We start from the raw sequence: 16,251 nt of genomic DNA, 5'->3' as shown, positions 1-16,251 counted from the left end.
CACTGAAGGCTTAGCATGCTATAACTCATATACAGAAATTCACAGCTTGATTGAGGTTCTATTGACTGTGACACATGCATGTTTTTGTGTGTGAGTGTTTGGATTGATGATGGTGTGAACATGTGTGTGAGAGAGGGACAGAGAGAGTGAGAGAGGAAAATAACATTGCACAATATTATTTCTCTTACTTTTCTACCTCTGGACTCTTAATCCACACACAGTTTGTTTACGGGTTCCATTATACAGACGTATATATTATATATATACAGAATTACAGGAAACAATGCCAGTACAGGAAACTATAAATAAGTAAGTATTTAACCTATATGTAAAATATGGGAAAATGGATCAATATGATATGAAATAGTAAAAAATATACATTTGAAGCAAGGACCTCCGAATATAAGCATAAAAACTTGGAATGCATGATTCATTGTTCTAATGACAGCCCCTGTCCTGGCAGTTTATGTGTGTATGATCAAGACAGTGTTGCACTACATGAATGTGTGTGTGAATTAGTGAATGGCAAAAAAAATTCTGTAAAGTGCTTGTGTTCATCCAGAAAAGAAAGTGTTGACTGACTCTGAGTATGGGAGCATGCATGTCCAATCCAATTAGCTGCAGACACAATGGAAAATTCACCTGCAGCAAATCAGGATGAAATTTAAAAATATTCTATCAAGTGATCTGTATGAATATTTCTCATTAGTTTTTCTAAATTGCAAAGTCACACATCAGGAAACTGGATCCACTTCATCATCTTCATCACAGCAAAAGTTTTTCTCTCACGTGTTAACACTTGCAGTAAGGTTACATTTCTAATAAAGAGAAAATAAATCTATAGTTCACGCTGTGATGTGTGTTTGCCTATCTTTGGCACAAACTAACAAAAACCACAGGAACAAAGACAGTGAGTCTGACAGATAACTGTATTTTGTAGTTTGAAATAATTCATGTAGTTGTGTCTTATGTACAGTTCAGGGGGAAACTATTGAGCATTTAAAAAAGAAAACACCCTGTGGGTCATAAATTGCTGTAAATATTAGAATAAAGAGATAATAATGCTTAAGGAATAAATAAAGTTATTGTTTTGGTACGATCAGATCAAAAACCAGAACATTGATATAAAATGATTGATGATGATTCATAATCTCTCTCATGAGCTCATGGGGCTTTAACGGCATCAATCCTATAGAAACATATGTTCTGTGTGTTGACCTGACGACACACATATAGACCACGTATCTTTATGCTGTAGATGACCTGCGATCACATAATAACCGTTAAAAACCCGACACACGTATCCAGCACTTTAGTGACAGCAAGTACCACCTGTGAAGGGCACAGATACAGTATTATTGATCATGTTAAAATTGATCAGATATCTCAACACATAGGTGTGAAGTGTCCGATGGCAAAATAAGGAGACGCAGTTTGACAGGGAGGAAATTACTCCGGTGAGTAGACGTCTGTTATGAGAAATGATCAAAGTCACAGATTTCACTCAGATGAGAATCGATGTTTCATATAGAACATGATAAAAATCAATATGTTTAAAAAGAACACATGATCGGGGAAGATCAGCGGATTGTGACGATCTCTAAACAGCCTCTCCTGCGGATCCAGCCTCGCAATCCTTACTCCGATGTCGATTTGCGTCTCCCCGTGTGCAGCATGTTTTGGACTGGATAGTGTGCGGTGGGGCGGTGCTTATATACTGTAGAGTAGCATTGAGTTAACCATGAACAAAAACTGCTCAGAGCAGGGTAGAGCTGCAGCGCAAGTTGTCACGGCATCATACCTCGAGTTAAACCTAACCTACTTTCATAGAACCGGTTAACCACAAAGTTACCCCTGTAGACAGTAACCTCGCTTTTTAGTACAGGCCCCTGGTGTGGAATCATTTTCATGTTTAATGACGAAACACAAAATTCTCCATTACATGCAGCCATGGTCAGTTTCAAACCATTTCCACAAAAAATAAAATTAACAGGCAAGAGCATGCACTCTTTAACAATATTGAACTGCATCAAGAGGAATGTAATAACAGTGGGAGTCTGACCCCAGCAGCTCTGCTTAGAGCTACACAACCAGCAACCACCAGCTGACTGTCAATCATAAAGCCAGAGGGCCTACACAGAAACAATAGAAAACACTACCTAACATCTGCTTGGCAAGTATTACATCTTCGCATCAAGGTCAAACGTTTGTCCACCAGACGCAACGGGGCTCCAATTTCCAGTCAAGTTTTGAAGATGTCTCTTTGTATCTTAAGATTTGCGAAGAAGAGTAACTCTAGAATTAAAGTTGAGCGTTGTTCTCTGCCTACACCATCTTCTTTTTCGTCTCTGTCTTGTGTTCTGGGGAACTGTTCCAGTAGTGGAGAACCTGCAGAGTGATGATGCCGTTACAGGTGGAGGATATAACATAGGTGAGGGCCATCAGTGAGTCTCCAGTTTCCTGTGAGGAGACAATATGGATCAGAACACGTGGACACGAGCTGATAACATAGTAAATGTATTTTCTAACGTGCAAATGATCCTCCCGATACTGAGCCACGAGTATCGGGAACCTCAGGAGGAGGTGGAGGTGTGAACGCACAGGTCTTAGTGAGAGCCTCCTGATTTTCTGTGTACTCTCTTCACCTGGCCCCCTAGGTGTCTGTATCTTTTTGTCATTGGAATATGTCATTTTAATTGAAATATAAGACGTTAACAAAACATCGTTAACACACAAGCGAAGCCTCAGACGGCTGTAGCAGAGTGCAATGCCAAAAACACATATTGCAAAAATATTCATAGGTTCACTGCTGTGCATTATTAATATAAATACTCCCAAAAAAAACATTCAAAACTATGTGACAGTATTTTTTTTTCCAAAGTTAGGGTTGTAGCCTAACCAGGAAGAGACCATTTATGTGTGACTTGTATGTGGTGACCCTACACTGCACACCCTCTTACCTGTAAGGAGGTGAAGATGCGGGCGAGGGATCCAGCAAACATCAGGAAGACCGAGACAGCAGACAGCTGGCCAGTGTGTCCATTACTGTAGTTAGCGGCTGCCTGGATCAGCTGACACACACACACACACAAACACACATGGTAAATGCACTGCATATATTTAACACTTAGACTACTCACACCCACATTTAACCATTCACACATATTCATACAGCCCTTTTCTATCAGACATCCCATTCACCAGTGGTATCTTGCCCAATGACACTTCGGCATGCAGACTGTTTGCACATGATATATCCATAACACTTCCGTCTGTCTCGTGAGAAGGATCCCTCACTTTGGACTCTCCCTGAGGCTTCTGGGTTTTTTTGGAAGTTTTTCCTAACCCTAGTCTAGCGTTAAGGACAGAGGATGTCACACCTTGATTGTTAAGCCCTATGAGCTAAATTGTGATTTAGGAGTATGGGCTATAGAAATAAAATTTAATTTAATTCGAATTAGTAACTTCCTAAGTAACCCTAACCCTTCTATATGTTTTTTTGTATATGAGCAATACATTTCTTCATGGGTTGCTGAATCATGGAAGCCATGCAGTAATAGCTTCTAGCAGTAGCTGTTTGTACATAAGACAACTATCAGGGGTTAATACTAATGAAAGTGTCGGACCTATGAGGTACTGAGAAGAAGAGGGTGTACATGTTTATGCACTGTGACATACTCCGACATTCTAATCTGAACCTAATAGACAAAGACAACAACCTCATTCGTTCTCAAACATCTCAATAGTTATAAACACAAGAGCAACGCATTGACAAGTTGAACAGTGAACCACACAATGATTAAAGAAATCGTAATAATAAAAACAACTCTGCCATTCAGACCGTTCCGTGACATAAACATCAACAGTTGCGGCTAAAACGGTGAGGTCTTGGCATCAGCGAGGACGATAAATACTTTATGGAGGATAGTTCGAGCAAATTACAATATGGTAGGCCACCACAGTCTTGTTAATTAATGGGAAACGCTGTACATGTATTAGACGGGTGCTGTCATTGCCTACCCTGCCAATGATGACGGCTGGCATGTTAAAGGCCTGCATGATGGTCACCACTGACATGGGGGTGACTCCAGACAGCAGGGGGAGCAGCAGGACAAAATACAGCACCAGGAACAGGAGACCTGGGAGAGAAGGAACTCTGTTAGACTGAATTTGGCTTTGAAATGAACGAGTTACGGGTGGAAAAATTCCCATGAAGTGGGTTGTTACCCCTTTTGACTGGCCGAGACTATATTTTAGTCAAGGTGATGTACATTTGTTATGTCAAGTTTGATATTTTCTACAGCAACCTGGGAGTTTGATCCTCACGGAGGGAATGCACCTGCAGAAAGCTACTGTAAATTACAAACATACAGCAAATGTTTACTGCACACAGGTTACCTGGAGGCAAAATGGTTAGTGTAACACAATCTGATGTGTGTCACACTCAAATTCTATTTTATTTGTATAGCACCAAATCAGAATATACATACATCTCAAGGCAGTTCACATAGAAGGTTAATACCTTAAAAAAAACAGTTCCCACAATGAGCAAGCACTTTGTTAATGACGAATTAATTGAATGGTTAATTTGTATACGACACCATTCTTTACAGACGACTGTAAAAACAGATAGAAGCTAAAGAGACTAAGGCCCAAAACACTGCCTGCGTTATGGGTGGTGGTTTGCCATTTTGTCTCGGTTGTTCACCACTAGGAGTTGTAGGTAAAAATCTAAGTGAATAGAGAATAAAGCAAAGGACACAGTAAAAGATTATGAGGGTCCTTCTTTATTGCCCTTTAGTGCTCAAGAGTGCTACAGAACAAAAGAGAGCAGTAGACTTGTTCCATGTTTATGTTCTTCCTTTGAAAAAAACATATAGTGCTGCACCACTGGCCAGCAGCTGTGAAACACTGCAGTCCATCTGTGGAATTAGGACCACGGGGCCGCAGTCATCATTTTGTGCAGATTTGGTTACGTGGAGGAGGATATGATGAGTGTGAAAGATTTGTTGGTCGGACTACAAATCTTTTTCAATCAGAGTTTGATTTTAGTGGCTGTTTCTCACGGAGTTTCTCACAGAATTGCTTCAGACTATGGCGGTTCACCCATTCACACACACATTCATACAGTGTACAGCACTTTTTGGGGGTAATTTGGAGTTCACAGTTTCTTGCCCAAGGACACTTCAGCATGCAAATGGGGAAGACCGGGGTCGAACCGCCGATCTTCGGGTTAGAGGACGAACGCTCTAGCCCCTCAGCGACAGCCACCCAATAATACATTACATTTCTTTTTTTTTTAGCAGACGCTTTTATCCAAAGCGACTTACAATAAGTGCATTCAACCATGAGGGTACAAACCCAGAACAACAAGAATCAAGAAAGTATAATTTCTTCAAAAAAGCAAAACTACAAAGTGCTATAAGTAAGTGCCATTTAAGTGCTACTAAATTGTTAGTTTAAAAATGTTATTCAAGGTATAATCGGAAGAGGTGTGTTTTTAGTTTGCGGTGGAAGATGTGCAGACTTTCTGATGTCCTGATGTCATTGGGGAGCTCATTCCACCATTCAGGAGCCAGGACAGCAAACAGTCCTGATTTTGTCGAGTGTTTAGCTCGCAGTGAGGGAGCAACAAGCCGATTGGCCGAAGCAGAGCGGAGTGAACGGGCTGGGGTGTAACGTTTGACCATGTCCTGGATGTAGACTGGACCCGATCCGTTCGCAGCACGGTACGCAAGTACTAATGTCTTGAGGCGGATTCGGGCAGCCACTGGTAACCAGTGAAGGGAGCGGAGGAGCGGAGTAGTGTGAGTGAATTTAGGTTAAAGACCAGTCGAGCTGCTGCATTCTGGATGAGCTGCAGAGGTCGGATGGCACCAGCAGGTAGAGGTAATACCCAATACTAACTCAATATGAGTACAAGGTAAGAGTATGATTTAGTTGCTTGGCTCTGGATATCTGTTATCGATATCGGGAATGGCTAGGGTGGCTATGCTAACAACAGCTATAGCCAAGGTTAACGATAATATTAACTTTGGGTAATTCGAAAGTCAGAATCAGGAATACAATTTGAAAATATTATATTGTGCTATCAGTTTGAAAACATTCAAACGTATTCATTCTTTTATTCACAGGGCTATACTAACACTTTCAAGAGGGTCCACTGACATATATTTATTTGTTTTTCATATATATGTATACACTGTTACTCTTTGATGTGAGCAGACACTTTCAATTTATAACTAAAGAAATCACTCTGACCTACCCATTCCCCAAAATTATAATTTAATCCTGTAATACTGTGTATATTCTGCTCACACTGAATATATTGTTTTTATACTGTATATATATTTTATCTTATGGATTAAATAAATGTAAATCCAATTTCCTCTTCACTTTTTTGAAATATGTTGTCATCTTTAACTGTGATTTAAATTGGTATTGTAATTGTATTTGATAATATGGGTCATTGTTGAAATACTAACCCCACAGCGCCTCAGTAATTAAATAGTGATATGAGCATCGGTGTTACCTTTACTGGTTTTTCCTCCGTAGTGCAGAATGAGGAAGCCAATAGCGACGGTCTGCAGCGTGAGGAACAGAGCCTCCCCCCAGGCGCTGTGGTAACATTCAGCAAATGTCGATCAGTTAGTTACACAATAAGAAACGAAAGGAGGAGAAACTTGTCTGAATTAACATACAGTGCAATTATTAAGTGATGGCATGATAACAGCAGAATTGTAGACGTCATAGTGCTCCATGTACATAAAATATTAGATCATTTGAAAAATATCCCCACCTGAAAGGGAACTTGTTGGCGATACTGTAGGCCATTGTTCCTGTGATGGCCAGCAGCTCTAACAGCACAGACTTGAAGCTCAGCCCCTCAGCGCTCTTTGCTCCCATCAACTTTAAGATCTGTGGCAGTTTCACTGTGGACGAATGTTTACGTTGACTAAATTGGAGTCAAATTCAAGAAATCAGGTGAAAGAGAGGCAGAGTTGAGGTGGTTTACCCATCACTGATCCCAGGATGATGCCGATCCCCAGGCCTTTGCTCAATACGATCTTCAGACATGGTACTGGCACAAAACATACAAAGAGGCAGATTAGCCACATTGTCATACATCACATCAGACTTTGCACACAAAGTGTATGTGTGTGATTAAGACAACAACATGGCACAGAGGAATACAATTAATCAGATGTTATTAAACACATATTACTGGCTTGTGAGATTAGTAACTTGTTGGTTTGGCTCTTTATAGGGAATTTGTTGATGGACTTTTATTTTGCTGATTAACCTAGGATGGCATTTTCCAATATGGCTGGGATAGCTGATCTCTGCTGGGAGTTCATATGATCACACTGCTAATCCAAGTGCACTGGCGATAAATGGTTTGTCTTGCCATGCTTATCTTGCTGAAGCATGTTGACAGGTGGAGCTGGGGATCAAACCACTTACACTATACTTGATGACTAACCTGTCCAACCGAGTGGCCTCTAGCCCACACCACAACATCTGGACCTTTGTGAGACCTGTGGAGTGTCTCACAAAGCAGGCTTGCCAATTAAACAAGGCTTATTTCAATATGTAGAGCTAGTTTTAGGGTATGTTTATGTTATAAAGTAGGATTAAGTCTGAGCAGGGTTATTGTAGACACCATCAGGCTAGTTTCAATGCTTAACTTAAATTGAATCATATTTAAATTGCAGTGATTGAAATTTTGTGATTGAAATCTCACATCTTTCTCATTCGAATGTATCCAAACAGTATTCCAGACATTACATGGTAAAAAACCCTTCCAGTGCTTTACAGTGCAGTTTTTTAGCCACTCACCAATTCTATACAATTTTGGGGTTCAGTATCTTGCCCAAGGACACTTCAGAATGCAGAATAAGGAATAAGACTGTAATTGAACTGCTGACCCTCTGGTTACCGCCCTACACCCTCAGCCCTATCCTATGTGCTTTTAAATACAATGATTTCAAATAAAGTTATTGTCTTATCGTAGTAATTATGACAGAAATATTTTTTTCTTATTTGGTTTGTCAAAGTTTTTTCATTGTATGTTCATCTTATACATCTGTGTCTATCTAACGCATGTTGTCAAAAATCAAAGCAAAGAGATGCAATGAATTGAGTTCATCCCGTTGACTGAGTATGAGCTCTCTGAGGACTCACAACATGCTCACCGAAGGTCTCCTTTGCTTGGTTTGCTGCAGGGATCTTGTTAAAAGTGCAGTTCTGCAGAACTTAGTGACATCTAGTGGTAAAGTTGCATACTGCAAACAACTGCATATCCCTCTCCTTTCCCATCCATTTCCAAATGTGTAGGGAAACCTACCATGGCCTTCCTATAATTCCCTCCACCAAGGAGATTGGGCCTCACTCAACAATATCTTTAAAATAAGTTTTTTCCTTAATGTGTTTTCAAGAAAATTGGACATCAGATTCATGACGTGTTCTTAAACTGCAGAATTGTTTGCATCTGTGTTTTTATCTTGATGAATCCCATTGTCGTCATTAGTTGAAAACACCTGCCAGTTATACCTAATTTGCATAGGTCAACACCCCACCCATGCCCATAAAATGGCATGAGACTGCAGTGTGGTGTGCACGCACAGAAATTGAAAAGAATATGCAAGAAGTCAAGAATGCCGAAACGAAAAATCGAAAGACAGTCGAGCACTGGACAAAAAAAATATTTTGTAGTGTCAGCAGTGGATATGAAATACACAAATTAATAATTGTTGATTGGGATGCAGTTACCGGTTCAGTGAACACTGTACTGGGAGAAAGTTGCACAGTTGATGGAGAAAAAATAATTGTTGGATCCCAAATCTAAAGTCAAAAGGGACATAGTAACCTAAACTCTGCAGTTTACATTAACTGCATTGGACTCGGGTCGGTTATGGACTGAAAAACACAGAGTTTCTGTCAGGTCTGGGTCAGGCTCGATTAGTTTTCTCTCTGGCTTGCACAGGTTCAGGCGAGTGAAATGTGGCCCAGCCGCACTCCAACCTGTACACAGACCTGAGTGCCGAGTGGTGCATTTGCATCTCCTGGGCTGACTCCCGGCTCAGAATCAGGAAGTAAACTCTTTTTCAGAATTACTAGGCTACAATTGGATGGAAAATTGACGAGGAGACTGAGGTCCTTCGGAGCGTGCAGGACACTATTAAGGACTTTTCGTGACAGTGTGGTGGCTTCTGCAGTGTCCTACACTACTGTCTGCTGGGGGGGGTGTGGCGCACTGAGAGGGACAGGAAAAGACTAAATTAACTGGTTAAGAGGGCCAGCTCCGTCTCGGACTGCTCTGTGTACTTCACTGAGAAAGTGGGGGAGAGGAGGAAGATAGCGAAGCTTAAATCCATCGTGGAAAATACCTCTCGTTCCCTATGTGACACTGGGAGGGCCCTGAGCAGCCCTATCAGCAGCAGACTGTTACACCCACAGTAGGAATCAATCTCATATCACGACTACTTATCAGGACTTATACTTAATATATTGAATTACATTTAACTCCGTACATTGGTGTCATCCTGCACATTACTTGTATAACTTATATACACACCTGCATACCTTTTTATATTCATATTATCTAGTATATTGTGAGTTTAAACCCACATATTAATATACATCTTTTTAGAGTTGTATTATATGAAACCACTAAGACCAAGAAAATAAACGAGGAATGGCCTACCAGCTATTAAACCCACATTTGAGCCCAACATTAACCTCAGAAGAACGACTGGGCAAAATGACTACGCCATACATGGCAGACCAACCCGGAAGAACAAGCCGGTCACCTACATACTGTAACTCGTTTGGCTTAACATTAGCTGGAGCTTCCCGAGGATTCATCAGTGTTCGTCTTACCGTCCAAGAAGTTGAAACTGAGGAAAAACTCGTCATAGCATGACTCCGGCATAAAATATGTCAACAGGAGCCCCTTCAGGGGATCCATAAAGGATGACCCTCGGTTCAACGCTGCTTCACTCGCCATTGTCAACAATACAGTGACGTTGTATTCCTTGTTTTTCAGGTTTTGTCACGGTGGCAACCGGCAGTTTAAACTGCGCTACCGCCACCTATCGTGTTGGAGTGGAAGGACATAGAAGTCAAACCCAGCATTTATCTCTGATTTTCGGTGAGGAAACTTTTAATATATTGTAATACTGAATTCTACACAGTTTTTTTTACAACAGCATCTCCTCTGATTGAGGAAGCTGGGTCTCCACCATTCAGTTGTTTAATTTCAGTGAGTGGGATTACACTGTCAGAACTCTGTTCAACAGATTCACACTCTGTTCACACTTTTATTCTCTAGCAAACAAATCCATGTATATATATATTAAATAACGTTTTACATAAAGCTATTTTGCACCTCATTTCAATTCAATTTTATTTGTAGAGCACCAAACCACAACATAAGTTGTCTCAAAGCACTTTATATACTGTAGTAAGGTCGGGACATTACAAAATTAGAGAAACCCAATGGTTCCCACAATGAGCAAGCAAGTGGGGAGAAAAAAAACTCCCTTTTAACAGAAACTTAATATGAATTTAAATGCTCTCTAAAAAATAAAATATTGGACTGCATTTATACATAGCTTTTCTAGTCTGAACCAAGAAATAAACTATACTGAGAAACAAACATCATACAGGTCGGCCGAGAAGAACAACTGCAGCTGGTGACAGAAACAGAGACCTGCGAGGAAGATTTCCCAAAACCAAGATCCATAGATCAAGAGGGCAGTTATCAACCCTGAGTTATCAACCCTGAGTTATCAACCCTGAGTTATCAACCCTGAGTTATCAACCCTGAGTTATCAACCCTGAGTTATCAACCCTGAGTTATCAACGGTTTGGTGATGTCAGTGGGTCACAGGCTTGATCCAGTCATTACAAGAAAAAGCTATTACACCAAGTGTAAGATATCATCTAGTTGAACTTAAACACCATCTGTTTAAGATTGGAAAGTGTTGATTTTAAGTTTCTTCTTATTAAGTATTAGGAAAATCTACTCAGATTCTAGACAAGCCGTAGTACTCCACATAGCCCAAAAACGTGTCAACAGCAACAAAAAATCAAACATATAATCAAATCAGAAACATTAATGGCATTGGGATAGAGGAACTATGGGCGAACTATTCAAAGAAAGACAGTAGAAAGGACAGAATATCAACAAGCGAGACAGGTAGTTAAATATGCACCAAAGAGGAATCAGATTGCTGTGAATATCAGAGAGAGATGAGTTCAGGGGATGTAGGTTACAGGGATATTTTCAGATTTCTAGCAGACACCAGCGTTTTAAGGAGAATTGAATGATTTAATACTATATTGAGTCACACTCTGATCCGGAAGGTGGTGGTAATGCATGTAAAAGCGGATTGCCAACCGCATTAAACAAAAACAGAAGAACAACATGACGTGGCCCGAGAGCAGCAGGTCATCATACACAGTCAGATACTGTAGGTGGCAGTATGCGTCTGAGAATCAAAGAAGGGAATTAATATCAGGATTAAAAGACGAAGAGCAAAATATCACATTAAAAAACTTGTTAGGAAAGACATCAAAGAATACACATCATCTTCTGATGAACTACTTAAGAGAAACAGGACTTAAGAAGAAAATAATTCAATTTTACTTTAGTTGAGTTTGCTGCCAATCTACTGTTCCGCACTCGTCCAGAAGGTGGCGATAATGCGCCTATACGCTTGTTTGCCAACCGCCAGTAAACACCAGAAGAAAGCAGTGGCAGCGTGCACCGTGATGGTTTGAATTAGGTCATGGAGGTTGCGGTCATGTGCTCGTCCGGCTCAGCTCCTCTTGAGGACTCAGCGGACATGTCGGGGACAGGCAGTGTCCTGGTCTCTGTCTCTGACCGGTATCAAACCATCCCGCTGCCGGAGCCTCACGCACACTTTCCTGGACAGCCATACTCCGTGTCCGTGCTTAAAGTGGGATACTGTCTTCCTCAGCCCGACGGGACATTCAGAGCCGACGGGACCATCACCCTCATAACGGGACCCAAGATTATTCTGGTGGACACGGGAGGACCATGGGACCGGGACTTTCTCCTCACGACGCTGAAAGAGAGGGGCCTGGACCCGGGGGACATTAACTTGGTCGTAGGGACTCACGGGCATTCAGACCACATTGGAAATCTGGGACTTTTCCCGACAGCTCTAACGATTGTGGGATATGACATCAGCGAGGGGGACACGTACCGTCCCAACAGGCTGGCACAGGGACATGCGTACACTGTTGATGAACATGTGAGTGTCACGTCCTCACTCAAAACCTGTGCTCTGAAGGTAAACGTATCTGAAAAGTCAAAGTAGTCAGAGATTTGTAATTCTTATAAGGGCCCCAAAACGAATGAGAGCTCAAAGGGAGTTCAACCTGAAGAGCGGTTTTTTGCAGGCTGCCTAAAACACACTGGGTGGAACCTGTGTGTTTGCTTAGAGAGCAGGACTAGCTGTCAGATCCGAGACTAAAAGTGTTCAGGTCAAACTGCAGCCTTGAAGAAATAACAGCTTTAAGATCAGACAGTTCCCAATGTTACTGTGTGTTCGAGGCTGATGAGAGAATATGCTGTGTTTGACAATCTCAGGTTGTGAATCAGTTAAAGACCACAGAGAAACAGGGTGATGTCTTTACAGCAGGACCAGAGGCAGTGCCATCTTAGCAGACAGCATCACAATAATGTTAAAGGGGACATATCATGCAAATTCCACTTTGTTAGTGCTTCTACAGGTTAATGTGGGTATCTGGCTCATGTCTACCAACCGAAAAACTCTGGGGAAAAAACACTCGCGCGTTTTGTTATAGTTCCTCTAAGTCAGAAAGGTCATGCTTGAGTGACTGGAATGAGCTTCCTGTGTACTGTGTCGTCACTCCCTACATGGCCTTGCCCCCCCCCCACACACACACACACACACGCACCGCTTTTCTCCGCGCTGGTCAGCCCCATAGACTGTATATATAAGGTCAGCCCGCGATTCTGCTTTCTCCGCTTGTTGTTGTACCCGTTGAATGTCGGGGTTCGGGGTAAATGATGGTCTTCCCCCACCCCTCTTTCTCTCTCTGTCTATCTGCTTGTGTGCTTGTAGTGGATGGGCAGAGGGGACATTTAATTATGTGATTGGGAAAATTAAACTCCAGGACAACAGAAGGGAATACAAAGTATGGGATGCATATTTGATAATTTATATCATATAAAATATGTAATTTATATTGTTTAAAATCATGGGGGGAGAGGGGGAGGGGGAGCTGGCTCACTAGCATTTAAAGGAACAGGCACTCAAAACAGGTCGCTCTGTGGAGGGCTGTTTTAGACAGGGTAAAAAGGGTGCTGTTTTATATGATCCTTGTGGTATTTTGACCAAAGTATGTTACAGACATTTCATTAAGACCCCAAGGAACCATATCAACTTGTGGTAAAATGGGCATGCTATGTCCCCTTTAACCTAAGTTGTGCTGTAATTAAAAAAAACAAAACTATTTTTATTGGGCGAGTGAGGGTCCAAATACAGTACATTCAACATGTATTATTGATATTAATAATATTATTATAATTATGATTATGAATATTTCTTTAAAAAAATAAATAATCATGATTAGACCTTGTTTAGGTTGCTCATCTTCAAGTACCATGCAGTTGTCAACACAATATCCCCACCCACATAAACATGCATACTTATCACACTCATACTGAAGACACACAGTAAGACTGAAATCTCAATTCCTCGTTGAAAGCCATAATTTACAAAATGACTGGATCATCTTATTTCACATTTTGTGGTTGGGCAGGCCCTCTAAATACCCAAATATATCTGCATGGCATGCGCACTTGAGAGGTGAGTTTTTCAAATGAGTCCCTTTTTTTTAAATGGTCTCCAGTGGGCTCTGTGTGTCTGACAGTACAGCTATGTTTACTACAGTGATTTTATACCAAAATTACTTGGTGATACATTGACAGTGTTTGAAAATATTAAAAACAAATAATAATTGCTTGGTTCTGCAACTCTATAATGCTCACGATGCTGGGTTAAATGTTTACGATAAAGTGGATCTATAATCGGGCATCAATTCACAACCTCCCCGTCTGCATTGCAAATTTCCAGATTGCATAAAGGTTCATTTTATAGAGCCCAACGTTTGTGTGGGAACTGGTGCATCTTTCTCGCTGTGGCTGGCTGCAATATAGGTCAAGAACTTCACCACCTCCATGTTGGTAGACCACTTGATCATATCTCACATCCCCCCTTTATATGCAAATAAATAGAGACAAAATGATGTGGTTTTCTGTTTGTGTGTCTCTGTGGGCAGAAGTGATAGAAAGGGTGAGAGAGAGCAGAGCAGAGAATCTATGTGCATGTGCACTAAGAAGACTTTTGGTTAATTATGAAGCTGTAGCAGGTCCGAGGACTTCAGCTGTGTAGATCTACATGTAGATGATAAGTATTTGTGATGTGATGTAATATGAACTGTACAGCTATAAACACAAACGTATGGATAGCATGTTTATGTGAGTGGATTGAGGTGATGTGCAGGTTCATAAAGTAACAAACATGGCAAAGCCTCTGCGCACACACTCAATCCAACTATAGCTGACAGGATTAACACTACATAAAGCAAAAGAGAAGGCAAAGTAAAACTAGAGTCAGACTGTGATGGAGCTTAGAGGCTGTTGTGCTGGTTTTCCCTCAGGCTCTGACAGTGTCTGTCTCTTCTCTCCTTTCCTCTCCGACAGATATACGTAGTTCCAAGTCCAGGCCACACGGGACAAGATGTCAGTGTTCAGGTGAAGGGGACCACAGCAGGCACTGTGCTTGTTGCAGGGGATTTATTTGAGTGCTGCTCAGACGGGGACAGCTGGCGGGATCTGAGTATGAACACTGCAGTACAGGAGGTCAGCCGCCAAAGGGCGTTACGCACTGCTGACGTCATCATACCGGGACATGGACCCCCATTCAGAGTCCTCAGGAACTGCTGAACCAACCCTGAGGACATCAGTTATACAACTGAAATGGGCCTGCTAGACATAGGCACTCAGAGCCGTGTGAACAAACATGTGGACAGCTCTAAATAACAGGTGTGCATGCACCAAAGCTACTTTAAGGACACATTTGAGATCCGATCACACAGACCACATTTGGAGGTGGTCTGGGAATGCGTGTGGCCACATTCTTTTCTCTGTGTAAACCCTGACCCGCGACAGTTTTATTATGAGCCCAAAGCTTTTACACCTCATTTTTTACCACACATTATTTTATTTGTGGCCACCAACACAATATTGACACTGAATGATATTTATATATGTATATATATATATATATTGATTTTCAGTTTTTGTTACTATTTCAAATGAATAAAACCTTATGTCACGGTAAAGTTGTGTGCATTTTGCAAATCCCCTCCTTGCCCTGTTCTCTCTCTTTCTGTCTGACACACACACTCTCTCTCTCTCTCTCTCTCTCTCTCTGTCTCTCTCTCTCTCTCTCTCTCTCTCTCTCTCTCTCTCCTCTCTCTCTCTCTCTCTCTCTCTCTCTCTCTCTCTCTCTCTCTCTCACACACACACACACAGAGCTATAAAAAAGTAATACACATCCTTTGGGGTGCCAAGGATCACTTGTCCATGATATTATACTTCGTCATGGCTACCTGTCAAGACTACCTGGCCATGTCTGATGAGGAGCTTGGGGTACAAATAGTAGATGTAGTAAATATGAATAATAAATAGAAAATATGGATGAGCTCTTCATCGTGATCACCAGGGGAGAAATCAAATCAAAATGCTGTGGTAAGCCTCTCGCTCTCGCTCTCTCTCACACATTTTAGTTTGTTTAGAGATTAATGACCCAACATTAGCCATGAAAAAGGAATGACCCTGACTGACTTTAACATAAAACCTTCTGATTTGGAGTCAGTCAGCCTAAACACAAATTAAACAAACTGGCGCCTACTCTATCTGGGTAAGTTTCACAGAGAGTCAATTATCTCCATTACACAAATGACTCACTGTTTACTAAACAACGTGTATACACTTTTGGTCTGTCCCATACAACCATTTCTGGTTACATTTTCAGTTATTATGGTCTGTAAATGTGCTCATTTATTAGCTGCTAGAGGGCTGACTCTTTGTAAATATAGCTTACATATCAAATCAGGCAGTTTATTAGACTATTGTTAGTGAGCTATTTACATTAAAACATCAGTTTCTGACGCTTTCAGAAACAA

At 41.3% G+C, this 16,251-nt stretch overlaps 2 protein-coding genes across 3 annotated transcripts; one reads left to right on the top strand and one right to left on the bottom strand.

The window, feature by feature from the left end:
* Positions 1–1,890: 1,890 nt before the first annotated feature.
* On the bottom strand, positions 1,891–10,054 carry mpdu1b (mannose-P-dolichol utilization defect 1b). Its single transcript, XM_035149401.2, has 7 exons — positions 9,883–10,054; positions 7,016–7,081; positions 6,800–6,932; positions 6,533–6,618; positions 4,021–4,139; positions 2,961–3,071; positions 1,891–2,460 (listed from the first exon to the last, which is right to left on the bottom strand). The coding sequence occupies exons 1-7, from the start codon at positions 10,007–10,009 to the stop codon at positions 2,326–2,328; spliced, it is 777 nt and encodes a 258-aa protein (XP_035005292.1). The 5' UTR covers positions 10,010–10,054; the 3' UTR covers positions 1,891–2,325.
* A 1,678-nt stretch (positions 10,055–11,732) lies between these two features.
* Positions 11,733–15,408, top strand: mblac1 (metallo-beta-lactamase domain containing 1). 2 transcript variants are annotated; one of them, XM_035148174.2, is made up of 2 exons: positions 11,733–12,323; positions 14,765–15,408. In XM_035148174.2, the coding sequence occupies exons 1-2, from the start codon at positions 11,796–11,798 to the stop codon at positions 15,005–15,007; spliced, it is 771 nt and encodes a 256-aa protein (XP_035004065.1). In that variant the 5' UTR covers positions 11,733–11,795; the 3' UTR covers positions 15,008–15,408. The 2 variants fall into 2 exon arrangements, with proteins under 2 accessions (XP_035004065.1, XP_035004066.1); XM_035148175.2 differs by having other exon boundaries at positions 11,736–12,284; positions 14,765–15,405.
* Positions 15,409–16,251: the final 843 nt, after the last annotated feature.

Source organism: Hippoglossus stenolepis, chromosome 23 (genome assembly GCF_022539355.2).
Source record: "Hippoglossus stenolepis isolate QCI-W04-F060 chromosome 23, HSTE1.2, whole genome shotgun sequence".
In the NCBI taxonomy this organism is placed as follows: domain Eukaryota; kingdom Metazoa; phylum Chordata; class Actinopteri; order Pleuronectiformes; family Pleuronectidae; genus Hippoglossus; species Hippoglossus stenolepis.
This window is presented reverse-complemented; position numbering and strand designations above follow the sequence as displayed.

Excerpts from the sequence above, each read along its gene's own strand:
- mblac1 (XM_035148174.2), top strand. The coding sequence starts at position 11,796 with ATGGAGGTTGCGGTCATGTGCTCGTCCGGCTCAGCTCCTCTTGAGGAC. Across the intron at positions 12,324-14,764 it reads TCAAAACCTGTGCTCTGAAG|ATATACGTAGTTCCAAGTCC; the intron begins GTAAACGTATCT and ends CCTCTCCGACAG.
- mpdu1b (XM_035149401.2), bottom strand. The coding sequence starts at position 10,009 with ATGGCGAGTGAAGCAGCGTTGAACCGAGGGTCATCCTTTATGGATCCC. Across the intron at positions 7,082-9,882 it reads CAGTTTCAACTTCTTGGACG|TACCATGTCTGAAGATCGTA; the intron begins GTAAGACGAACA and ends GTTTTGTGCCAG. Across the intron at positions 6,933-7,015 it reads CATCCTGGGATCAGTGATGG|TGAAACTGCCACAGATCTTA; the intron begins GTAAACCACCTC and ends ATTCGTCCACAG.